Genomic DNA, 26,546 nt, shown 5'->3' with positions numbered 1-26,546 from the left:
GGCTCAGGCTGGGGCTTCACAAGGACAATGGCGATGAGCCCAGGGACCAAGGAGCTGATGCCAGAGGGAATCAAAATACTGTGCCTGCAGAGGAACTCTGAGAGGCCAGGGAAGTGAGAAGAGGCTCCCCTGAGTGCCCTGGCAGTCTGGGCAGAGCCATGGGTAGTGCCAAAAAGGGGGAGAGAGAGTCAGTGATTGTGAGTGACTTGGTGAAGTCCTTGCCCCTTCAGAGCGGGGCTGGAGCAGATCACAGAGGGGAAGGCCTTACCCAGGCCCCGCTTTTCATGAGCCCTTGGTCCAAGCTGTCATCTCCTTCATGCGATGACAATCACTGTGTAAATTACTGATAGGTATTTATATCAACCGAGTCATATCGCCTGGAGTTTTGTAAATAAATCAAAATTCACTTTTGATGGATTTTTGAGGTTTTGCAGGTAAGTTGGTTGTGCTCTTAAAAGCACCCTCTTCCTAAAATCTCTCTGTCCTGAATGAAATTAGCCGATCGGATGCTTTTCACCTGACCACCCATGGCGGCGCTGTGCCGACATCGCCTTGGCAGTGAGAGTCGGGCAAAGCCGCATCCTGCCCCGCGAGCTCTGGAGTCCCTGGCCACCGCGCTTCCCTCAGGTCCAGCCTTTGGACGCCCCTTCCTGTAGGGCGGCCAAAGAGTCCCTTCCGATTTCTTAGGGAAAGGCCGAACGGACGCTGTGGCCCCCCAGCAGGGTTCCGCAGAGCTCCCGGCCACCTGTGCCGTCCTGCCGGGCTCCGGCCTGAGCTGTGTCCTCCCCTCTGTCTCCCCTCGCAGACTGCTGTTTTCCAAAGTGAAGCTGGAGTCCCTCTCCCGGGGCCCGGACGAGGCGCTCCTCACGTGTAAGCACATGTTACAGATCTGGAAATCCTGCTACAACCTGACCAACCCCAGGTAAGAGGCCAGGCATGCGTCGTGCGGGCATCGCGTGGCGTCCGCCGCTCCGCCGTCCCCGCCCGGCGTCTAGCGGGAAGGGCTCTCCACCCCCGTGCACCCCGGGCCCCCGCGGTGGAGCCTCACGCTCCATCTTTAAGGGCATTTTCTCCTGGCGTCTGATGAATCCGCCAAGTCATGGGTTTCTTATGCTTTTGCCGCCACAGTGGCCCTCTAGGCTCAATTCCAACCGGTCTCCTCCTGATTTACATAATTCCTTTGAAGAGTCTTACCATCTTGCTAGTGATTTGTGGATAGACTAGTCAGTTATATATTCCAGATGGTGTTCTCACGGTAATATTTAAAAGACCTGAGTGGCTAACAGGCTGCATCCTACCAGGGAGAGTGGAAATTGCTATTGGGGTGATAAAGTGTAATTTTCAAGAAGCTAAAATCATGACTCAAATATACAGGAAGCATTTATCAAAGGTTTTATTTATCTCATTAACTAATGAAGGAAGCAATAAACTGTTAAGACTGATTCAAAGAAGAATTTGAAAACTAGATATGCTGAAATGAATTTGCAAATAAATATAAAAACAATAATATTCTATAAAACAATGAAATGTATTGCTTGAGGTTACCTTCTCTAAAGACACTGACTGTGTCTCAACCAGACAAAATTGGTAGGTTTTCGCCGGCAACTCTGCCCCCCAGAGCTGTGAAACAGCCTGGCCAGCCTCGGTCAGTCAAGGCCCCATGCCACACAGGCAGATTTTGTGCGGAAGGTCCGCTAGGCAGCCCACCAGTCCTCTCCCAGAACGTCCCCGAAAAGCATCAAGTCTTGGGCAGTTGTTCCCAGCAAATGTCTAGATTACAGAGTGTGCCCAGACCTGTGAAGGAGGTGATTTAAGGAAAAGGGGACCTGGTCATTCAGGTGAATTCAGACAGCCACTCACACAGAATATGTTCAGGTTCGCAGCAGGATGTATGGATAGCCTGCCTTCTACTCTGAACAGTCAGGAGTCTGAAGCGTGTAAGTCACGGATGTGTTCGGGGTCCGGCCCAGCCCCCGGGAGGCCGGGGGACGGTGTGTGGGCTCAGGCGGGGCTTCCACAAGGACAGTGGTGAGACCAGGGCCAGGCGACATCAGGAGAGTCTGGGGCGACTCCAAGGGAGCGAGAAAGGGAGCCGGGCTAAGCTTCATGCTCCGAAGGGCTGGCGGAGCGCACAGCCGCTGGTGTGACAGGAACAGGGAAGAGGTGGTCGGTAACTGGGGAGCGTTAGTCAGGTCTAGACCCTGCAGAGCAGGGCTGAGAAGGTGAAGGAGGAGAGGCCTTAGCCCAGGCCGTCCCATGAGCCCCCGGTGCAGGCGGGGAGGCCGCCCCAGCCATCTGCCCTCGGTGGGAAGACACCCAGAGACTGGCCTCCTCCCTTCTGTGGCTGTGTTCTGGAGATAAAGATCATCCTAATGTTTAGAGAAGGCTGCCTTCTCAGTCTGTAGGCAGCAATGGGAAACGTCCACATTTCTGTCCCCAAAGCCCCCCTCCGGGTCTCCCGGCAGCAGCAGGATTAGGGCGTGGGGAGGGTCTTCGCCACGAGCCGACACCGCGGAGCCGGCTGCTTCCCGCTGGAGCTCACGCCTTTGTCTGTGCCCCCGAGAAATGAGGAGAGAAATCCACCAGCTCTCCGTTGCCAATTTTCCCTCCGTTCTCCACACCTCTCCCACCTCCCCACATTTCCTCCCACATAGCAACCAAGAATATTGAATGTGAGGAGAGAAAAAAAAATAGCAGAATCGGAAAGCTCTTTAAAAATACTTCACCAAATGCCTGGGCTGTGTGCATGGATCTTCAGGGCGGTGCAGGGTGGAGCCTGGCGGGGGGCAGAGAGGATGGGGCGGGAGGGCGGGGGTGCCTCGGGGGAGGGGCGGCAGGTCTTCCTGTGGCTCTTCTAACTATATTTTCTCTGGGATAGAAATAAAGCGTTTCTCCTGTGGCTCTCCCCGTGCACACGGCCCTGGCACAGAGAGGGCCACGGTGCGGGGGTGGGGGGTGCTCGGGAGGGACAGTGCCCTCTGGGCCCGGCAGCCCCCAGTCGGGTCACACAGGGTTCTAGAAAAGGCCAGAGGCGCATGAGCAGGTGGGTGAGAAGCGGCCCTGCCTGGGAAGCAGAAAGCCCCCTGGCCGAAGGAGGCTGGCTTCTGGCTGCAGAAGGTCTTCGCTGACTTGGGGCTCAGGCGCCCCTGTGTCTCAGGGGTCTCGGGGGGAGGTCTTTGCTCACCCTCAGGATCTGCCCCCCACACCCACCCCCTACAAACCCCCCCTGGGGCTGGCACTGGTTCCAGAGCAGGGAACACGGGCGCAGAGGAGGACCCCGGGGCATCACAGGGCCAGACTGAGCCCGGACCTCGCCAAGTGTTCTCTGCAACCCTCCCCTCCTCTTAACTCTGGCTTGAGGGAGAGCCACACCCCCAGCTCAGGCCACATCTCCTGTGAGCGCAGGGTGTGGGGCGTTCTCCTGGGTGTGCGCATGGCAAAGTGCTGGTCACTGCAGAAACCTGGGCGGACTTCCTGAGGCCTGCAAGGTTGCGCTTGTCTTTGGGACAGAAACCCACCTCACGGTCTGCCTCCTCTCTTGGGTAAGCGCACAGCTCCGGCTGTTCTTGCAAGTGCTGACCTGGCCACTCAAGATCGTGTGACTTCGGCCAGAACCTCGCCAGACAGTCCAGCAGCCTCCCAGCGTGGAAGCACTTCCCCGTCTCTATGCCACCGGGCCAGGCTGTTTATACGTTCTTCTCAAGCCCTGTCTCAGCCTTGCGAGACGGCTACTGTTCATTCCATTTTATAGAGAATAAAAGTGAAGCTACGTGAGGTTACAGATCTTGCCCTAGTTTTCTCAGCTAAACAACTAGTTCATCTTTGATTCAAACCCCGGTCTGCTGAACATCAAGGCTCTCCCCCCGCCTGTGCGCCCTCTAAGCCGACAGCCAGCTGCTTTGCCTTTGGTTTCTTCTTATTAACCACTCCTCTCCCTCTTGTCACCACCACTTGGACCATCCATCATGTAGTCACATGACTGGAAGAAAACTTTTTCTTCCTAAGTCCCATTTCAATCACATTCAGTTCAGTTCAGTTCAGTTCAGTCGCTCAGTCATGTCCGACTCTTTGTGACCCCATGAATCTCAGCACGCCAGGCTTCCCTGTCCATCACCAGCTCCTGGAGTTCACCCAAACTCATGTCCAACGAGTCGGTGATGCCATCCAGCCATCTCATCCTCTGTCGTCCCCTTCTCCTCCTGCCCCTAATCCCTCCCAGCATCAGGCTCTTTTCCAATGAGTCAACTCTTCACATGAGGTGGCCAAAGTACTGGAGCTTCAGTTTCAGCATCAGTCCGTCCAAAGAAATCCCAGGGCTGATCTCCTTCAGAATGGACTGGTTGGATCTCCTTGCAGTCCAAGGGACTCTCAAGAGTCTTCTCCAAAACCACAGTTCAAAAGCATCAATTCTTTTGCGCTCTGCTTTCTTCACAGTCCAACTCTCACATCTATACATGACCACTGGAAAAACCATAGCCTTGACTAGACGGACCTTTGCTGGCAAAGTCAAGTCTCTGCTTTTGAATATGCTATCTAGGTTGGTCATAACTTTCCTTCCAAGGAGTAAGCGTCTTTTAATTTCATGGCTGCAGTCACCATCTGCATTGATTTTGGAGCCCCAAAAATAAAGTCTGACACTGTTTCTACTGTTTCCCCATCTATTTCCCATGAAGTGATGGGACCAGATGCCATGATTTTCGTTTTCTGAATGTTGAGCTTTAAGCCAACTTTTACACTCTCCTCTTTCACTTTCATCAAGAGGCTTTTAGTTCCTCTTCACTTTCTGCCCTAAGGGTGGTGTCGTCTGCATATCTGAGGTTATTGATATTTCTCCCGGCAATCTTGATTCCAGCTTGTGCTTCTTCCAGTCCAGCATTTCTCATGATGTACTCTGCATAGAAGTTAAATAAGCAGGGTGACTATATACAGCCTTGACGTACTCCTTTTCCTATTTGGAACCAGTCTGTTGTTCCATGTCCAGTTCTAACTGTTGCTTCCTGACCTGCATATAGGTTTCTCAAGAGGCAGGTCAGGTGGTCTGGTATTCCCATCTCTTTCAGAATTTTCCACAGTTATTGTGATCCACACAGTCAAAGGCTTTGGCATAGTCAATAAAGCAGAAATAGATGTTTTTCTGGAACTTTCTTGCTTTTTCGATGATCCAGCGGATGTTGGCAATTTGATCTCTGGTTCCTCTGCCTTTTCTAAAACCAGCTTGAACATCTGGAAGTTCATGGTTCATGTATTGCTGAAGCCTGGCTTGCAGAATTTTGAGCATTACTTTACTAGCATGTGAGATGGATGCAATTGTGCAGTAGTTTGAGCATTCTTTGGCATTGCCTTTCTGTGGGATTGGAATGAAAACTGACCTTTTCCAGTCCTGTGGCCACTGCTGAGTTTTCCAAATTTGCTGGCATATGGAATGCAGCACTTTCACAGCATCATCTTCCAGGATTTGAAGTAGCTCAGCTGGAATTCCATCACCTCCACTAGCTTTGTTCGTAGTGCTGCTTCCTGAGGCCCACTTGACTTCGCATTCTGGGATGTCTGGCTCTAGGTGAGTGACCACACTGTGGTGCTTGTCTGGGTCGTGAAGCTCTCTTTTGTGTGGTTGTTCTGTGGGTTCTTGCCTCCTCTCCTTAATGCTGACAGTCACCAGTGCTTTGGAGGAGCTTTTCTTTTTGCACAGTGCGCTCTCATGCATCTTCAGAGCAGCCCCAGAAAACGGGCAGATGTTGTGTTCTGTCAGACCCTTTTTACTGGTGAGAAAGCTGAGTTCGGGAGTGAAGGGAACTCGCCTTGTTTGTGTGGTCCTGCCTGAAGACACCTGGGAAATGCTCCAGCTCCCTCTCTGAGGCCCTCTGTCACATCCAGTATTTATCATGCACCTGGCACTATCTCAGAGCCAGGAAGCGACAAAGCTGTGATGAACTCTAGCATTCCGACTCCCAGCCCCCCACCAGCTTTCCTCTTACTGTTAGAGAATTTCCAAGAGAAGTTTCCGGTTTCCAGAACAGCTTAAACATCAGGAGAGTTTACTCTGGATTTTCAGTCCTGATTTGGGGAGTAGGAGCTACCGGACGTGTACGTCTCCACGTGTGGGTCTCTGCAGCTCATGGGCAGTGGATTTGAGGCTCCTTCCAGTTTTCTTTCCCTAAACCTTCTACTGACACCATCGCTGGGAATGGTTTTCCCTTCCTTCCTGCCAGCCTCCTTGAAAAGGGGTCCTGGCACCTAAAAGCAAACCAGAGAGGAGCGGAGGTGATGGGGCTCTCAGGGGAGGTGGTCTGTAGAGGAGCCCAAGCAGATGTGTCCCAGAGAGAGGAGGGCTCACGGGGGGACAGGCCAGAGTGAGAGCACTAAGCAACCTCCAGGGCCGGCCAGGCCTCCCCAGCCCCTTCTCCCTCCTCCTGTGGATCACGGTGAAGGCAGAGTCTGCAGCATGTAAGCCAAGAACTGAAACCTGCTTAAAGCATCCAGCGGGATTCTCAGTCACTGAGTCAGGGTGGAAACAAAAGCGTCTCTTTCAGACTAGTTACTGCTGCTTAAATACCGTGGAGGTAAAGGAAGGGACACACCGTACATAGTTTCTCAGCTGGCGGGAGAGAAACAGGTCAACAGGTCCTGTGTCCTTACTGGGTGATCTTCGTAAGTCAAGATTTTGTCTTAGTTGGGGTTTCTGGCACCTGGGGTCAGAGGTCCTTAACTCAGCTTCCCCACGCCTGCCCTCATGTAGTACTTATAAGGACCCCTCGGGGTGTGTGCCCAGGAGTTGTAACCCTTCTGAATGCTCTGTCTGCATGACCTCAGTTCAGCCTGACTCATTCGTATGTGGGAAGACAATCTTCATCCTCATCTCACAGGGAAGTCACTGAAGCACACAGGAAGTGGCCTTGCTCAGAGTGACCTACCATCAGGGACAGATGTAGGAAGGAGCCCAGACTCCTGGCCCGGCTGGGTTCCGGGACGCAACATGGCACGCAGCAGCCAGCCCTGTGCCCTGAAGCTTGGTGCGGTGGGAAGCCTGGAACGGACAGTCCCACCCTCTTACCAAGGTCCAGTTCTCTGAAAACCTAGGCACATCCTTCCTCTGCAATTCCAGCACCTCACTGTGTGTCCTGGAATCCCCAAGGTGATGAAAAATATCACTATATTTTGGGAACATATCTTCCCAAAACTCCTAGGTGGGGACCTATTGCAACATTCAGATGATTAACCCTTTGTCAAATTTTATAGTATTTTTGTAATATTTGTATTAAAAATACATACCTGAACAGAACAATGCTAGAAACATTCAGCTGGTAATGTGATTCATGCAAATTTGCACAGACTTTCATGCTGTCTTCTGCTCAGAGACATTTATTGTTTCTCAGACATGGAAATAACTAATAGAATAGTTTCCAAGAAGCATGTATCCAGTGATGTCATAAGTATAGGCTGACAGTCTGTACTGAAGCAAGTTTCCTTCTGTTTCCTGTGGATTTCTCTAACTACATCACTGGACGTGGAAATTACAGCCTGCAAACCATATTAAGTTTCATAGCAAATCTTGTTTGTACCACTTTTAGCAACAGCTGCAGAGAGGAAGGAAATCGTGTCCCTTTATTGTAGAAGTTGAATTTCTTGACAACAACAACTAAAAAAATCATCCGTAGAGCCCCCAGATTAAAAAAAAAGGATTGAAAGAAAAGCATTAGACTCAAACCTCAAGAGACAAATATGCGTCTTTGATGGAACATCGTGATGGAGGAAAAAGAAGAAGGCGGTTGTTTTCATTTTTTTGCTTACAGCCTTCTGCAATTAGAGGGGGGAGCAGTGTGAGTTAAAATCTGTGAATGAATGGCCTGTGTGGTCTCCCATAACTCACCTGAGGAGTGGCCAGTCCCGTTCTGCAGGAGCAGCCTGCGGGGCTCGGTGCGGGACACTGGCTGGGGGTGCCAGTGGGGAGGCTGCTGGCAGGACCCGAGGTGCCCTCCCTAAGGCTGTCTCCTGCTCAGGAGCGCTGGCCGGGGCTCTCTGCCAGCCCCCCTTCCCGTGTGCAGCCTCACACAGCCTCTCCCTCGTTCATTAGATAGAGGTCTCGACCGCATCATGATGGTAAAGGCTTGTTCTCGGGACCCAAAGGAGGCCGTGGCTGTGATCAGACTTTGAAAAGTAGGGCCCAGTGGTTCTTGAATTCGGCTCCGCATTGGAACCAAAGGGGGAGCTTTAAACACCAGCACTTCTGGTCTGTTGGGTCGGGCAGAACCCAGGCCTCAGCGGTTTACCGAGATGCCCCGGGTGATCTTTCTGGGCCGCCACCGGCTGGAAGCATGGGTGCTGATCGCGGGTTCCGGGAGGCAACGGGAGGATGGCACGCTCACGGCCCCAGCGAGCCTGGCGCCCAGCAGTGTGCCCCCGCGGGGGTGGAGACGCTGGCTCCACGTTTCCATTTCCCGCATAGCTCGGGCCCGCAGGTGCGGTTTGAGCCACGCCGGGGATACGGATGCTGAAAGGAAGCTGGCCCAGGGAAAGCTGGACGCGTGGTGACAGGTGACAAGGTGCCCAAGAACGTCAGAAACACAGTGCAGGCGTGGGGATCGGGTGCTTCTCTTTCCTTCCCCCGCCCGCCCTTCCAATGACTGACCTCTGCAGCTGTGTTTTGCAGTGATTCTGGACGTGGGAGCAGCCTCTTAGATAGAACCATTGCTGACAGACGACAGCTTAATACAATTACTTTGCCAGACTTCAGCGACCCTGAGACAGGTGAGACCAAAAGGGCAGCGGGGCTGAAACGGTGTTAGCCGGAGCGGGGTGGGGCCCGGCCCCCGGGCCGTGGGCTGGAGACCCCGGGGCCCAGGGCCGGAAGGCATCGCCAGGGAAACGGGCTCATCTCCCGCCTGACGGGCCTTTTCCCCAGGGTCTTTTTCGAGTCTGGGTTCATGGTGGGGGCCGTCCTGTTCCTTGCCAACACAATTCTTTGAAATCTTTCTGTTTTTCCCCTTGCTCTTGGAGCCAAAAATTCGACACTAAAATCAGACTCTTCCCATCGCCTTCAAGCGTCCCTTGGCTTTTGTGTTTCTTTGTGTCTCTGTAGATTTCAGACTTGCTGAAATCAAGGTTTCGGTATCTCATCCGTGGCACCCACGAACACACACCCACCCACCCACCGCGAGGGGGCAGTGGGTTCTGAGCCTCGGAGTCCACTGACCCCGAGAGGAGGCCTGCGCACTTCCTGCCTCTCTGCAGACATGAGCACGTCAGTTCGCATCTGTGTTTCTACAGTTGCCTAAGTAGAGGGTGGGTAGAGATACCGCTATCATCTCCAGAAGTGCAAACGAGTAATTTCTGATAGGAATACCGACATCTCAGGGGGCCGTTTGGAGGACTCAACGGACCCAGGGACTATTAAGACGTGCCCAGCTGTGAGCCTGAGGCAGTCCCCGAGTGTCGTTGGGAGCAGGTTTGCTGCCTCCCCGCCACCCGCATGGCACTCTGTGTCTGGCTTAGACCACCTCTGGGCGCCCCCAGCCCCCTGGGGGTTGCCCTCACGAGAGGAGCCTCCCGGTCCTGGGTCCAGACACAACCCCTCCGAAGAGCTGGAGAGCATCCCTGAACCCAGCGCGGGGAGTCACCCTGGAGAGCCTCTCCCCGGGGACGGGAGCCGGGCACAGTCCTTGCCTGAGCTGTTCTCCCAGCTGCCCGCCTTGCCCCGCTAGGCCCCCTTTTCCAGACCTCAAGTCGGCTCAGGAGGCCCAACCGGAGGGCCTTGGGGCTCCCCGGTCAGGAGAGCGCTGGCAGCAGCGTGAATTTCAGTCAGTGCCGTTTACCAGCCGCCGCTCCAAGTGCAGGCTGGGAGGGCCACAGGGACTCCTCGGCCTTACAGCGGCCTGGGCCCCGGACTGAGGGCCAGCCACTGGCGGGCTTAGATGTGAACCAGGCCGACCCTGAGCTGGGCTCTGCTCACGGTCCAGTCCCACTGGAGGGACGTGCGTGACCCTTCACTGCAGAAAAGGGAAGGTCAGGCTCTTAGCCCCCGCGAGGTGATGCTTGGACCTCCGGGGAGAGAAGACAGGGAGGTGATGCTCACCAGTTCCTCGCAGCTGCCGCCCGGGGCCTCCTCCCCCCAGGACCCTGTGAGGACCCTGGTATGAAGTCAGACGCCCTGTCCTTCCAGCTGGTCGGGGTCTTCATTTGCCCCGAGGTCCCCAAACTTTCATCTACATCACAGTGCAAACAGGCAGGAGAAAATGAGCGAGGCCCTTGGGGTTCGTTCTCCCCGTTGCCCCAGGAACATCCCCCCACCGCCCTGAGCCCTCAGGAGGCTCCCTCCGCAGAGGAAACCTCAGGTGCCACAGCATCCAGGTGAGGTGTGTCTCGTGCCCAGCGTGGGTGGCCGCCCTTGTGCATAGTGGGCACCGCTGTCCCTGAATCCTGAGCCGGGGTGGGGTCCACGCGGCCGGGGCACAGGCTCCCAGGTGCTGGCCAGTGACCGTGGTATTGTGCTGTGGTTGTACTTGCCACACGAGCCCCTCCAGGACCCTTCTCACCCGCCCTGCCCGGGAGCCCCATGTCGTTGGTTTCACCACCACCGGTACTTACCAGGAGGCTAGGGAGCCGGAAAAGCAGAAGGCCATGTTAGCAGACCTTACCAGCGGCAGACTGGTCGTAAATGATGGCAGAACCTTCTGAGATGATCCTTTAAATCCGAGAGACTTAAAAAGCCTGACAGACGCTCCTATAAATGGAAAAGGTGCCTCCGTCGTGATGAATAACGGGCAGTTTTGTACAGCTGAGCCCGTGGGCAGTTCCAGGACCCCTGTCTCCAGAACGACCCACGGATTTAGCTTAAGTTCTGCTTCCTCCCTGCCCTTCTCCCTCGCCTTTTCCTAAAGATAACTGTTTTTATTAGCTTTTGGTTTTCCCTTCCATGCAAATAAGCTTAGATCTTATTTCCCACATCCCTTGACTTGAAATAGCAGACTGTGTCTGGGCTGCTCGGCCCCTGTGGGGGTCCCTTCACGCACCCCCCTTGCCTTCGTCAGCAGAGAACGTCCTGGGGCTTTTTACAGCCCCACAGTAAGTGGCTTTTCTAAATTCCCTGAAGGACCCAGGCCTCTGCCAGGAGCACAGCGGATGAAGACGTGTGCCTGGCACAGAGGCGACCTCCCGCGGTCACGACACGGCCCACCCTGTCACCGCAGCGCAGGAGACCCCTTCTCGAAGCCACAGCCCCCCTTGGATTGTCCTTTTTGTTTGCCAGAGCTAAAATTTATTTCCCTTTTATTATTATTTTTTAATTTTCTATTGTGGAAAAACTTCAAATATTCCAAAATAGAGATACTAATGCCATGAGTCCCCATGTACCTACCACTAGCCTCCAACAATTCCTTTTTTTTTTCCTTTATCTCTGCTGTCCAACACTTAGTTTTTGTAAGGTATTTTGAGGCAGATCTCAGATATCATATTTTGCCTGTTAAAATTTCAATGTATGTGTCAAACAGATAAGAGTTCTTTAAAAATCTAGCCAAGGAACCCTCATTATACATCTGGGTCATGATGAAGTACAGGCTCGGTGGTGTTCATTTTGAAAGGTGGGTAGCTAACTGGGAGGTCCGCTTCCCACCCCTGCAATTGTCCAGATGCGGATCTGAACTGGAACACGAGGGGAGCCCAAGGCTAGAGGCCTCGGACTCGCCAAGCCCACTGTAGCCAGAGAGTGGACGTTGGTTTTATTAAACGGGAGTGGCAGAGTGGAAAACAACCCGTAAAGAATCTGCTTTCCCTTCTAATATCCCTCTCAGTCCCCTTCTCTCCCCACCCCCACCTCTGTCGTCCAGTAGGTCCTAGCCATCAAAAGAGACTCGAATCCAACGACCGTCTTTCAACTTTGAAGCTATGAGTCATTGTTTTTTCTTTGGAATAAGTTAGTTCCTTAAATAGAGGATGGAAAAAAAATTTTTTTTTCTTCCTTTTGCCTTCAAAACAGGATGTGGAGTAAGGGGATTTATCTTTAGTCATTGGTGGATATTACCAGACACCTATCCAAAGTAAAACGATTCTTTCACCTTGAAAGTTTGCCCCGTTTTGTCCAGGAACGTTTTTAATCGTCGCCGTGGTGGCCCTCCCACGGCGTGGTGTGTCTCTCCAGCCGAAGACGGCCGTGGCCCAGCCTGGCACGCTCACACGCCACTGCCGCGATGCTGGCCGGTGGCTGCCCCTCAACAGCTGCATCTAGGAAAACCTTAGTTCTCAAGTAAATTTTATATAAGTGCTTCTCGTAAAAAAACAAATCAAGGAAAAGTCAAGTTCTAATCCTTTCATTGAAAAGCAAGTAGTTTCTTTCCCTCTAGAGTGTTGCGGATACTATAGGTTAAAGACGTATTATTTTCAGTGGACCATACTGCTGGATCTGTGCCCAGGTAAACCTGAGTTATTCCTGTTCCATGGTGTGGTTGCAGAACAAATAATAACCAGTGAAAACAGCAAATTTGTTTTCTTCGAAAAGTACTTGTGTTCTGTTGTCAAGTAGAGGAATGACTGTGTTACATGACCTCATTTTCTTTGCAGCTTATGTGAGTATATTAAAAGCTAGCTTATTTTTTTTCCTTTGTGTTTCTAAAGTTTTTTTGCCTTTATCCTTTTTTTTCTCTTTCACTCTTTTAGTGTCAGACTCCTCCTCCTCCTCTTCTCTTCCAAGAACCGAGTCTCCTCTCCACCTGTTTCTGTCTCCTCATCTTCCTTCTCATCCCAAACCCGAAACCTTTGTGTGGCCCCCGGCTGCACGTTCCGTCAGTGACCCGGGGCCCCGCCAGGAACCCTCTCTGTGTAAACATGGTTTATGTTCGTTTTTTTTCCTTTCTTGTTAGACCTGCTTCATTTGCCTGATGTTTTATTTTCTGATAATCTTCCTAACTGATAAGCTGGGTAGCAAACGCCATCAAACCCAAGTGACAGCAAAACTTGCTAGTCTGAAAACCCAGATGCTGCCTGGGGCAGGAGACAATGTTGCCGAGCTCCGCCCTCCCCTCCGAAAAGCAGAGGAAACCTGTCTTGAGCAGAATCAATAGAAGCTTTTCTAGAACATTGCCTCTGGCTCTTGGGCACTCCTATGATTTCCTGGACTTGATATCAATGCATAAAGATCCTATTTTCTTAAAAAAGACAATTTAGAACATTCCTAATTATTTCTGGTTTTCAATTTAGAAATGAATTCAACAAGTATTTCATAAGCAAGGTCGTATCTAAAAATATCAGTCATCTGCCTTTTAAATATGTGATTCTCAGAGCTTATGGTGTGTTACAGTCACACAGAGAGCTTTGAAAACTGCAGATCCCCTGGGTCCGAGCCCCAGAGTTTACGATTCAGGAGGCCTGAGCTGGGGCTCAAGAATATGCGTGTATGAAATACCTTCTCATGATTCCCGTGACAGCGGTTGTTAAGACTATAAATTGCTTTCCATTTGCAGGGAAAGAAAATGGAGGGCTTGTGTCATGAATCTAGGCAGGGAAATTGAACAGTGTTTCAATCTAATCTTGCTTTTAAATAATAGGGACATTTGAAAGTCTGTTTTGGGTCCTGTCAATTAAAAAAAAAAAAGATCCCTGTATTAAAATGAGACACTGGTTGATAAAGTCCTTAAATGGCCCCTAAATGTGAGTCTCACCAGGAGATCCACCCTTGTTCTTCCACTCATTTATTTAATGCTGACTTTACCTGCAACATAGCCAGAAAATTTAATCTCTATACCCATGTTTTATAAGGGTTCATCTTTGGTCCAAACGCTGTTATATGCTGAACAAAAGCTCAGCATATAAAGAACTACTCTCCCGAATGTGCTCATATTTCTGATGGTGACCTGCTACGTTAGACTCACTCACGTGTGCACACACACACACAGAAAGGAGACTGTCATCTAAAATAAATAATTTAAACCAAGAAACACTCTGACCTTACTTATCTGCATAGTAACTGTTCTGAACTCAGCCTCAATGACAATCCCACTTTTACAAAATGGAAGATGAAGATAATGTTTATAAACTGCTTACGTTGTTTTTAATCTACTTCTTAAAATAGACATTTTCCCTTAATACAATGACTAGGAGCAGTTGCCAACTTTGGCTTTTTTTCTGTTCTGGTTTTTCCAGAAAGATGTTTTTTTACATTGACTTTTGCCCAGCTTGAGGCTGGGGTTCTTGAAATGGAATCTTACTGATCCAGGAGGCTCAGTTGTAAAGAATCCGCCTGCCAGCGCAAGAAACGTGGGTTCAGTCCCTGGGTGGTGACGATCCCCTGGAGGAGGAAATGGCAACCCACTCCAGTATTCTCACCAGGAAAATCCCATGGACAGAGGAGCCTAGCAGGCTGCAGTCCACGGGGTCACAAAGAGTCAGATACGACTGAGTGGCTGAACGATAACAAGAAAAACTATTCTAGAATGATGTTAGATACTCCCACTGCCCCTTCCCTTCTTGTTTGCGTAACAAAGCCACCTACCTCCACACCCATCAGTATTTACCTCGTTGCATCCCAAGCAGCCCTGTGTCCCTTTAAACCTCTGAGGACTGAGGTCCAGCCTCTTCTGGTGGGACACCTGATATCAGACTAATTAGCAAATGGGTAGGGCAGCGCGCACCCACTGGGCTTTCTGCTGAACATGCTGTGCGCCAAGCAGCCTCGGCTGTTTATTCTTCACAAAGCTCTGAGTCACCTTCCGTCCTGAGGGAGCCCCTGGCCGGTCACCAGGTGTTCTAAGGCTGTCGCGCCCGAGGACCTTGCCTCCCAGCCACAAGCACAGCGTTGGGCTGGAGAAGGAAACGTGCCACACGTGCACGTGCCTAGCAAAGGTGAAATTTATTGATTAAAATTATAGTAAATCTGAATGCAGCTCTTTCCCCTAGAACAGATAGCCTAGACCTAAAGCTCCCTGAATCCTACCCTGCCCCCAATCCTTTGACTTCACAGGATCGAACACTAGCCCAACCCTACAACTGCTGGAATCATGAAGAGGCTTAATGTGTGGAAAGATCTGGAAATTGCTTGTTTATTTTTCCCTTCCCTTTGGAATTTCCTGCCCTGGAAACAAAACAGTCCATGAATTGGTCAGCTTTCACGTGCTGAGTGAACATTTAAACACGGAGGGGAATGCCCAGTTGGCCTTCCTTTGCTTTAAAAAAAAAAAAAAAAAAACCATTGTTAGTGGAAAAACATATGTCACTCTTGAATTGAAATCTGATCCCAGACAACCGGACTTACAGTTGGAAGGTTATGAGAATTCCATTTGCTTTTTTAGCCTTAATTTTGATTTTTCAAATGTTTGTTTCTTGGTTTTAATTTTTGGTTTGATTTGTTGTTCCAAGGCAACTCTCCAGAAGTATACTTTCATGGTTTTCCCTCCCTTTTTTCAGTTAGTAAGTAGTTTACCGATCTATTAACTTTTCCGAGGGTCTCCAGAATCACGCTACCCTCCACCGCGCAGTGTGTGCTGTGGCTGTCGATTCCTGGGAGTGTTCGGATGGCCTGGACCCTAAGCTGCCACCCGCTTGCTCACCCCTCGTGGGGCCCAGCTCGCTCGAGATTCTAACGCTTCCTCATGCAGCTTGGGTTTAAATACGGAGGAGGCAGCACTTGTCTGGAAAGGACTACAGAAGGAGGCATTGCAGGAAAAATGCCCAAGGGAACGAGTGCGGTGGGGGTGTCAGCAGCCCCTCGGCGACTGATCAAAAGTGTGAGACATCTAGGCTTCCCAGTGAGGGTCATCTGTGGATTTGGGGTAGACGGAGCTAGTTGAATCTCAAAATTCCTTTCTGGTTCAACCCTTATTAGTACACAGAAAAAGCGATTCCCTTTCCATACGGTAAAATGAGGCTTGACGTATTCATACAGAGGTGTTAACCCTTTCGATAAAAACAGCCCGAAGTCTCTGGAAGGCCAGGGGAACCTGGGTTCCGCGGGCAGTTCTGCAGAGGGGCCCACGCAACCCATTTAACCTTCCTGGCCTTGGATTCCTCACCTGTGAGGGTCTAAATTTGCTTGTTACTCTGTTCACACACCTGGGCTTCCCAGGTGGCACTAGTGGTAAAGAAGCCGCCTGCCAATGCAGGAGACACGAGAGACACCAATTCGGTCGCTGGGTCGGGAAGATCCCCTGGAGAAGGAAATGGCAGACCACTCCAGTATTCCTGCCTGGACAGAGGAGCCTGGCAGGCTACAGTCCATGGGGTTGCGCAGTCAGACACAGCTGAAGCGACTTGAGCACGCTGTTCACACACGCTTTTGTGGTTTACCAGGAGCTGATCCTGATTTTAAGCCTCTACCAGCCCCTGTGGCTCCCTGAGGGCAGTGACCGGCCAGGCGGGGAGAGCTGGCCTGGAACGTAGCCGCCAGGCCGCCCCCCACGGCGCCCTCACTCCTGAGCTGAGGAGCCCAGGCGCCCCCGTGCACCTACCCCAGCGGTCGTCATTCTGGAGGGAGACCTGGGTGGATGTCCTACCCTCCTCTCCGAGAATGTGCCGGCTCGTGTTCCCAGCTTCATTTTATTTCACCGATTCTGGTGAAAGTGCTGCTCTCTTTAGGAGCCCAGAGAAGAGAATGATACTAAGGAAAACACACCCCGCTCAAATGAAGCAAGGTGAGATACAAGGCCGAGGTGGTGAGCGTTTTATTATTGACCTTGCGTTTTCTGACTTAAAAACATCCGTCAGGATCAGGAAGTGACCAAGTCGGTGAGGTGGTGACTGACTGTACCTTCTGCCTCTGCCTAACAGAAAAAAGTCCCTTTTTAATCTATATATGAAAAGGTCACTCTAATGATGGCCCCACTGCTTTTGAGGGGTGGCAACTGAAGTGTAAATGTTCTTGCTCTTTTTTCATTAAAATTAATTCTCTTAAAAAAGTAGTTCGGGCTTCCCTGGGAGTTCAGATGGTAAAGAATCTACTTGCAACGTGGGGGTCTCAGGTTCCATCCCTGGGTTAGAAACATCCCCTGGAGGAGGGCACGTCAACCCACCCCAGGGTTCCTGTTTGGAGAATCCCACGACAGAGGCTACAGTCCACAGGGTCACAAAGGGTCGGACACGACTGAGCGACAAACACTGGACACTGACGCACGTTCACTTAGATAGTTCTAGGATGTCTCTCCCTAAACGAGGTTGAATGGCAGTTCAGGAGGTGGACAGGTCAGTAATGCAGCCCTCGGGCTAACGCCGGGCGTGTGTGTCCAGGAGTGAGGCCGCGGCCCAAGCCGGGAGCCTCCTCCCCGGGCCGCATCCGCACAAGCCGCTTTCCCCAGGGGTGGGCGCTTCGGTGCAGAGTGGCGGGCTCAGGACTGTGCAGCGGCGGGGTTGGGGCAGGTGGGGAGCCTCCCCATGTAGTCCTCCAGAAGGTACTGCCTCCCGCCCCGCAGCCGGCTCCCGAGCTCCCTCCGACGGCCGGCCCCCCGCATGCCTGCTGAGCGCCCCGCCAACAGCCCCGGAGCACGCTGGCCGCCGCGCATGCCCCTGCCTCCGGGGTCCTTCCCGACGCTTTCCCTGGAAAGGACCACCCCTTTCCGGAGGAAAGCACGTCCCATCAGGTCTGAGCTGTGCTTGATACTCTGTGAAAGTCACTGGGAGTCGTGACCTCGTCTTGGGACTGGGGGGTTGTTTTGTCCAGATGTACTTGGCTATCTTAGTCTCCTTTTCGCACAGGGAACAAGGAAAGTAGCTACGAGAATAGCCCCCGAAGTTACCGATCCTCAGAGCCCACAAGCAGGCCTCACAGTGGGCGGGAGGCGGATGGAACCGCAGTGGCCCCCAAGGCCGCTCTGCTGGGGCGCACCCCAGCTCCCCGACTCGAGGGGAGCGGGCAGCCCTCCAGGGGCCAGAATGCGGAAGGGAGACCCTTGACAGCCCCGTGTGAGGAGCCCACCCCCCAAATCAGAGGCAGGACCACCCCCAGTGGAGATGGGGATTGTCCTAACCCGGGGTTGAGGGGTGGGCGTGGAGGGAAAATGGTCCGTGTTTTTTAAGGATTCAGAGAACATGCGCCTGACTGAGCGCTGCAGGGACAGGTGGGGCCCTGTCCTCCCCTTCCTCACCGGCTGCTCAGGCCCGGGCCGCTGAGGCTCTCAGAGCGCAGGGACCCGGTGCGAGGAGGTCGCTGGACCACCTCTCATCAGCGCTCAAGCCTCCTCTTGAGAAACAGGCATCCTTCTCCTGTTAAAGATGGAAGGTTTCAAGCCCAGCTGTCTGGCGGAATGCTTAGTCGTTCAGATCACCGTTCAGTGCGCTGGGCCTTTGAGAAGTGAAGCTGCTTTTTTTTTTTTTTTTTTAATTTCATTGTTGGGGGAGGGGCACAGCTTCGAAGAACCGGAAGCTGAGTGAACTCTGCCAGCAGGTAGCACTGAGTCAATTCAGGACCGAGGGAAAACACGTGCAGAGAGCTCTGGGCAGTGGGTAATTCCTGCACACACGGGCTCCTCTCAGAGCAGCGCCAGAGGGCGGGTGCCTGCGAGGCTGCGCGGGGCAGATGGGACGCGGGTGACGAGGTGCGAGGCCCGAGCCGGTGCAGCCACGCGCCCCGCGCTCCCCGCGTTCACGCGCAGGGGCTTCCGAGCTAGCGCTCCAGGGCTGGAAGCAGAGGGCAGCCTGAACCCCGCGCGAACACTTAGACATGGGTCCTTAGCTCTTCGGCAGAGGGGTTTTTGTTGTTCTTTTTCGCACTTCAGTAGCACAGTTGTCAGTTGTTCCTGGGCTGTAATGCTCACCAAGTCGGCAGGGTTGCACCTTTGACCTGTTCCTCCTCTACACGCTGTGAGGATGGGAGGGGAGAGGGAAGGTGGACATCGTTCAAACCACAGCGGCTTAGGTACCACCACCAGAAGAGTCGAGAGGGCCACTGGAGTATAAAAACATGCCAGCAGTCAGTGACCCTGCTTGTGAAAATACAGGTGACCGAACACAGCCTGGCTGTGAAGTTTACTGCCTTTTGCTTAACAGCGTTACGGGCTCTGAGATTCCTTTGCCTGATGAACTTCAAGTATTGAACTAGGGTCCGTGTCTGAGGCCTGTGTGAAACTGACCACAGGTGTAGTGAGCCAAGGAGAGGATTTGGAAAGACAGCAGCAGGCAGTGTGAGCTGGCTGGACCCCGTGTCCTGCTTCTAGCAGAGTTTCTCTATGGGCTTCAGGAGATGATAGGAATGGGGGTAGGAATCCTCCAGGGGATGCGGAGCCTGCATTCTGCTTCCTGAGGTCAGGGGCCCTGACTCCTGGCCCCTCGGCCCAGGCTCTCTATCAGCAGTACCCTTCCACACCCCACCCAGATGGTGGTCCTAAGCGGGGACTCAGATAAAGACCCTGGAGGTGGGGATCAGAATAGTTCTTCAAGCAGTGCTTTGCCGACGTATCAGATGTCCAAAGCAGCATTTTCTCTTGGGCATCTAGGTGGGATGAAATTCAGCTCCAGGACATCGTTGCCCCATGGACACAGAACCTAGGCCAGGTTTCAGGGTCCGCTGTCACCTGCCCACGTCAGCTGTCGGTTCAGTTGGTTTCACGGTGGCTTTTCAGAGCCCCTGCACCCTGTGACTGAGGGACTTGGTGGCTGCTCGGCCCTGAGGGTTCCAACAGGGATAAGCACTTCTCGAATTAATGTGATAAATAGGAGATGCTCAGCGGCCAGACACGTCCCCTGGCTCACCTATCAAACCTGATTATCTCGAAGCTTATTCCTCCAGAGTCTTGGATTTCAAATTAGAAATATGCCTTCTGTTCCCACTCTGATTCCTTTCTCAAGCCTCAGTTTGTCCATTTCCCTTGGAGGGATAATCCTCTTAACCCCCATGCACGCTGTAAGAATACATTTGCCTTCATGAGAAAGAAAAGGGTTGCTTTAAAAATAGGTTGGTCAGGACTAGCGTTTCTAGTTTACCTACGTAAATCAAAATCTATCTTGGCACTTACCATTTCAGTCTATGCAACAGTAAGACGCAGGTTGTTTTGATTATTTTTTGTAATCAGATTTATCTATTCTAATTCATAGTGATGCTTAGCCCTTTCTTCCTCCAAATTCTAACCCAGTGAGAGAGTTTGATATATTTGCACTATTGCTAGGAAGAGTGAAAGTGAAAGTTCAAGTCGCTCAGTCATATCCAACTCTTTGCGACCCCATGGACTATAGAGTCCATAGAATTCTACAGGCCAGAATACTGGATTGGGTCACCATTCCCTTCTCCAGGGGATATTCCCAACCCGGGAACTGGATCCAGGTCTCCTGCATTGCAGGCGGATTCTTTACCAGCTGAGCCACAAGGGAAGCCCTATAGACATTAGCTATTAAGTATTTTTATCATTATTGTAAATCACCTGCTCTTGTTAATAAATATTGAATGCTCAAATACCCACCCCTCCCTCAGAACCTGAAGGGTGTCTGCCCCGTGAGACGTGTGTGAAAAGGGATCATGTAGGAAGGAAACAGTTGTTTCTGATGAACCTCAGTCACCCTCCCTTTGTAAGGGGGTTAGTTACACTGGAGCTGGGGAGCCCCTAGGTAAGAGCAGTGTTAATTCATGTGCACCACGGTCAGCCTTAGTGCCAGTGGTTGGGAGGAGCCCTTTGAGCCGGGGAAGGTTCTGGCCCCTGGGCGGTTAGGGAAGGAGGGTAGGGCACCGAGCCGTGGTTCCCTCGAAGGGGGCCACTCTCTTGCAGATGTCATACAGTGACAAGTCTGTTGGCAGTGCTCATTCACTCATTCATTCGTTCGTTCCATGAGCATTTACCAAGCACATTTCAGGGCCTGGCATTCTTAGCCCCTAAAGTACCTAGCGGGCTTCCCTGGAGGCTCAGCTGGTGAAGAATCTGCCTGTAACGTGGGAGACCTGCGTTTCACCCCTGGGTTGGGAAGATCCCCTGCAGAAGGGAAAGGGAAAGGCAGAATACTCCAGTATTCTGGCCTGGAGAATCCCATGGACTGAACAGTCCATGGGGTTGCAAAGAATCGGACACGACTGAGTGACTTTCACTTCACTTTCAAAATACCTAAATGGAGGACATGACTCCTGTCTTCCAGAACCACCCAGTCTCATAAGAGAGACAGTTAGGTTAACGTTAACGTAAAACAGTGTGGTCTGTACAGGGATCACCATGACCACAGGAGGATATGGGGCACTGAGGTCCTGAGGTCTAACGTTTTGCCTGAGAATGGTAGGGAGGAGGATCCAAAGGCTCACGGCAGCCTTCCTAGAGGAGGTGGTATCAGAGCTGGATTTAGACGCTCGATTTGCAGTTAGACTAGTGTCTGAGTCACCTGCTGGCTATATGCATTTGGGTAACTTACTCACTAAATCTCAATTTTGTCGTCTAAACAATGCAGGTAACAGTGTTACCTGCCTCAGAGAATTGTTTAAAGATTAAATGAAGCAATATACATAAAATGCAAACCAGAGTGCCTGGAACAGGCCTCTAAAACTGATAATCAAAAATGATAATCAAAACTAGTTCACTAAAACTGATAATCACCACTGCCGGCATCATCATCTGCCAGACCTTCTTCACAGTGAAACATGAGTATGTGAAGAATAAATGAATTTAGTTGTGTATGTGAGTGAGTGAAGTCACTCAGTCGTGTTCGACTCTTTGCAACCCCATGGACTGTAGCCCGCCAGGCTCCTCCGTCCATGGGATTCTCCAGGCAAGAGTACTGGAGGGAGTTGTCATTTCCTTCTCCAGGGGATCTTCTTCCTGACCCAGGGATGAAACCCGGCTCATTCAGGCAGACGCTTCACCGCCTGAACCACCAGGGCAGCCCCAGTTGTGTATAGATATCACAAAGAGAAGGAACTTTGACGTTGTTTCTGAGAAGTTGGTTTGTGAACCAAACAGATCATCTGAAAAGCAAAATTAGCCCTTTGTCTAAAAGTCACAAATCCTTGTAGCCAAGGAGTCTGAGAATCTAGTAGAAAATGTGTAGAATTTTTCTAGAGCAGTGGTTTATTATTTTTCTTTTTAAAAAATGAAACATTTTAAGCATTTCTCAGTTTTGATTTCATTTTTGATTTCAGTCCCTAACCAATGTAAACAAGATCTCTTGAGGGGCCTTGCAATAACTTTGCAGAGGGACTTCCCTAGTGATCCAGTGGCTAAGACACCACACTCCTGATACAGAGGGCCCAGTTTTGATCCCCAGTCAGGGAACTAGATCCCATATGCCTTGGCTGAGACCTGGTGCAGCCAAATTAATTAATTAAAGAAAATGACTTCGCAGAGTCCAAAGGGATTCTGAGATAAAAGGGCTCTGAGAACCTCTGTCCTAAAGAACAAGAGCTTCCTGGTCCCCTTTCCCCAGATCGCTGGGCTGCAGGGAGGCAGGACCGCTCAAGCTGGCTGAGCTGTGTAGACGAAGCCCTCAGGCTTTTCTTGACCCACTGTCATCTAATAACACCCTCTTCCTGTCAATCCAGGTCGAGGCCTCAGTCTTAGCTGTACGTTGGTGTTACCTGCGTTATCAACGAATAGATGGCTGGCCCCACCCCTAGCATCAGTGATGCTGTAGCTATGACATCATGGTCATTTTTTTTAATCCTTAAGTGATTCTAATGTGAAGCCAAGGTTGAGAACCCCTGTTGGAGGTAGTCAGTAAGAAGGTAAGCCAGCTTGGTAATAGGGTCAGGATGTAGCAACAGCAGTTTCATGTATATAACTAATCATTGCTATTAAAAATCTCAGAGAAGATATGTCCATCCTTGTTATCAATTTTTAAAATGCTGATTTTCCATAAAGAGGTTGAAAACAGAACAAGACCCCCAAAACCAACAGCAGTTTCATCATCTTGCTGCTTAGGTTTTTTTTTAAGTAGTCTGACACACTCTGTCTCTGCACGGTCAGTCCTTAGCTGAGCTCCATCAGCTCTCTTGTGTCACCTTTGAACTTGGGCTCGTGGGCCTCCTCGCACAGCAGCGCTGACTCTGGAGGCCTCCCTGGGCCTTCTCCAGAACCGTCCTCTTACGTGTCCCCGTGGGTGCTGTCTGGGGATTGTCCGCAGAAGCTGGATTCTCAGGCTGGTCCCCAGCCCCCTCCCCCGTTTCCCTTCCACCAACCCCCTCCCACGGAAGGATTTGAGTATATTGAGAAAAATCCACATTTCCTTCATGTTGGGACTGTCAAAACACAATATGGATGGCCAGTTTATCACTGCAAATACTCTTAAAAATGAGTAAATTATGGTACATTTGAAAGCCCCAGCAGAAATTATTTTTATGCTCACAGTCTCTTCTTACCCAGAGTAGACCCAACTCGGTTTATTTGAGTAGTCAGCGTGTATCTCTCTATAATCACCGTTTTCAACCTCATAATAAGTTGATAGTTACCACTGACAGGGCTGGAATGTTTATCTCTGTATTTCACTTGAGGATGAATTATAAATTAAGAATGTTGCCAGCGAATATAAATATCACCAGTTTTCAATCTGAAATAACTGAGACTCCTGTTCTCAGTTCTGAAACCATTCCTCCAAGAGGGGATGTGGGAAAGAGGTGGGGAGAGACCCCTGTTTCAGAAGGTGGCCCCTGTCTGGCAGGAGCTCCCCAGGTCAGCATGGGAGGAACGTGTGGTTTGACTCATTTGATGTCTGAGTAGCAGCCCTTTGGCCAGATCCCCCTGGCTAGTGAACCTGTCCCAGCCTCAGAAGAGCAGCTTTCACAGAAGAGTAAGGCGGGCGCCGCCTCTGCTCTGACCTGACCTCCAGCGGGTTGGGGTTAGCCTCGGTGTAGACATCTGCTTACATAGCGGGCAAAAGTGCGTGCTTCTGTAGTTTTTAAGTCACATCCCAGACTATGGCCCCAGATCCTTCAAAGGCCAGGGAACGAAGTGGGCGGTTGCTGGGTGTGTCTTGAGACCAAAACCCTCCATGCGGAATCCTTCGCAGCAGCCCAGGGTGGTCCCTCCCCTGCCCCCCAGGGAGTCTCCAGGTCCAGGCCCCCGGGAGGGTGCTCTGGCGCCTGCCTTGGTCGCCCTTCAAGCATGCCGGGTTCAGCAGCGTGTCTCTGCCCGGCGTCCCCCTTCTCAGCCCACTCGAGGCTCCTGGAGAGTCGCTCTGCAGTCTAAGCTCTGTGGTGACTCAGAGGGCAGCTGAAGCCAAGGACAGGATCTAGGATGCCAGGCCCCAGCGGTCGCATGGGGTGTGACCTTCGAAACCCAGACACCCCCGGGGAGGGACGTGCGTGCGTCTTGGTCTCGTGTCTGTGTGGGGGCTGTGGGGCGTTTGGGGTTGGCTGCTTCAGTCTGTCCTTTCACCTCTGATGTGGTCTTCTCGAACCCCCACCCCAACCCCGCAGGCTCCATCCACGCCACATCAGTCGCGGCCTCCAGAGTGGAGCAGGCGCTGTCGGAAGTGGCCTCGTCCCTGCAGAGCAGCGCCCCCAAGCAGGGCCCCCTGCACCCCTGGATGACGCTGGCGCAGATCTGGCTGCATGCAGGTACCGCTCTGTCCCCTGCCCCACCCGGCCTGCCGCTGCGCCCAAGGAGGGGCGTGTGCCCGGGGCGGCAGTGTTCACGCGAGAGCAGGGCCACTGCCCCCCAGCCAGCCTCTGCAGGGTACCCAGAGGTCCAGTGGTCCTGCTTCAGCTCTGAGCCTCAGTTTCCTCCTCCGAACCGTGGGGTTCACCGCACCCTCTCCTAGGGTGATGAGCCTCGGTCTCCTCCTCCGAACCGCGGGGTTCACCGCACCCTCTCCTGGGGTGATGAGCCTCGGTTTCCTCCTCCGCACCGCGGGGTTCACCGCACCCTCTCCTAGGGTGATGAGCCTCGGTTTCCTCCTCCGCACCACGGGGTTCACTGCACCCTCTCCTGGGGTGATGAGCTCAGCGCCCCGCGCACTCTAGCAGTGACATCCCAGAGACCCTGGGAGAGGGGTTGGGGTTCGGGTGACAAGTCGTCTCCGTCTAGGCGGGGAAGGGGCAGCACCCTGTGTCCAGGCTCCCCTCTCTGACAGCACTCCTGGGGACCCTCAGAGAGTAAGGCAGGTGCCATGGCTGTGGGGCGGGACACTAGCCCAGAAAGCAGGTGTGATTCCCCCAGTTTCACACGGCTGCTTCTGCATAGCTAGGAAGTCCCCCCCAGTAAATCCAGCACACGGGCATGTTCGCGTGAGAGTCCCCCGTAGGGAGCCGGCGATGGCGGCTGAGTTGCTGGCATGTGTGTAGTTCCGTGTGAATGATCACTTTCTCGTGTTTTAGCCCTTGATCTCACAGGGCTTCCCAGGCTCAGCTCCCGGGGTGCCTGGTGAAAGCCCACATCTGGCTGGGGAAAGTGCTTCTTACCCACCAGCGCCCATCTGTTTAGTCTGCTTGTGCCAGGGCTAATTGCACGATGCGCAATCTTGTTTGCGACCTTTGTGTAAGAAGACACAGTTGGGTTTATATACCTGGCTTGGGCATGTCCCAGAGCCAAGCTCAGGCAGCGCCTTCTGTGAGCCGTAACAATGCCCGTGAATTAACAAATTATATTCTTCTGAGCAGAAACACAGACGAGGGCTGACTCACGGCCTTGCTCATTGTTCTCCCTGTGCAGACGCTTGCCAGCGTTCGGCCTAGGGGACTTAGACGGGCTGATGCCTCCTTTGCGGCTTGCTTGCAGAAGAGCCCGGTCCCCTGTCTAGGATGTAATGGCCATCCTCTTCCATCACCCTCATGAGCACTGATGGCGAAAAACAGAAAGAGAAGGGGTTCCTGTTAGTGTCCAGGTCAGGTGAGGCTGCCTGAACCTGCAGGGCTAGTGGAGGGGCAGCGTTGTCCTTTAAAACGGGCACGAAGTCGAGTTACTGCTGTTGTCTTTAATGGGCATTTACTTGGCTGCGCGGTGTCAGTGGCGGTAGGCAGGACCTTCAGGACCCTTCAGTGGCTTTGTGCAGACTCTCAGCTGTGGCACGTGGGGTCCAGTTCCCTGACCAGGGATCCAACCTGAGCCCCCTGCACTGGGAGCGTGGAGTCTTAACCACTGGCCTGCCAGGGAAGTCCCTGAAGTTGAGTTTTGAAAGGCCAAAGTCTGAAAAGCCAGAGGGCTGATGGGGACCCTTCCAGGCTGGAGCCAGCTCCCCGGACCCCTCAGGCCCTGCCGTTCTTACCTGTGTCTCAGAAATGCTGACGACCTGGATGAGGGTCCGTGAGTCCAGGACGCCTTCGCCTGCCCGTTGTGTGGTAAGACCACACTGTGCTCCTCTTGGCATGGCCTGCCATGACTCTTGGGAAGAAACTGCATATCTGCTTCTGAGAGCATTGACGAACTTGGCAGCTAAGATTCCATTTGGGGTTGTCCTAGAAGTTTTATTAATCACGTGACATCCATTTCTCATTGCCATAGCCTATAAGAGAGAATAAAGCTCTCATTGCTATTAATAGGTGTGGCTTTTAACATTATAGGAGTTGGTGGAATTGAATTCTGGAAAGCAAATGTCGTACCTGCCGTATAAGCTCTGAGCAGAATATAAATCACGCATATATAGTATGAATAGTGGCATAAATTAGAATCTTATAGGATTGGTGCCATATTGACTCTTTGAAAGCACTGGCTTTGTTTGAGTCAAGATTAGAATTG

At 52.1% G+C, this 26,546-nt stretch overlaps 1 protein-coding gene across 8 annotated transcripts in view; it reads left to right on the top strand.

Annotated features, from left to right (window-relative positions):
- Window positions 1–26,546, top strand: part of TTC7B (tetratricopeptide repeat domain 7B) — a 304,954-nt gene that overhangs the window by 246,344 nt on the left and 32,064 nt on the right. For 3 of the 8 annotated variants that reach the window (XM_059890973.1, XM_059890971.1, XM_059890976.1), the window contains 5 exons: window positions 806–922; window positions 8,648–8,745; window positions 12,646–12,807; window positions 15,340–15,390; window positions 24,290–24,430. In XM_059890973.1, coding sequence (XP_059746956.1) covers window positions 806–922; window positions 8,648–8,745; window positions 12,646–12,807; window positions 15,340–15,390; window positions 24,290–24,430 — 569 coding nt within the window. The other 5 variants (XM_024998169.2, XM_059890972.1, XM_024998170.2 and 2 more) reach the window with 5 other exon arrangements.

Source organism: Bos taurus, chromosome 10 (assembly GCF_002263795.3).
Source record: "Bos taurus isolate L1 Dominette 01449 registration number 42190680 breed Hereford chromosome 10, ARS-UCD2.0, whole genome shotgun sequence".
Classification (NCBI taxonomy): Eukaryota; Metazoa; Chordata; class Mammalia; order Artiodactyla; family Bovidae; genus Bos; species Bos taurus.
The sequence above is the reverse complement of the archived record's forward strand: the minus strand, read 5'-3'. Positions and strand labels throughout refer to the sequence as shown.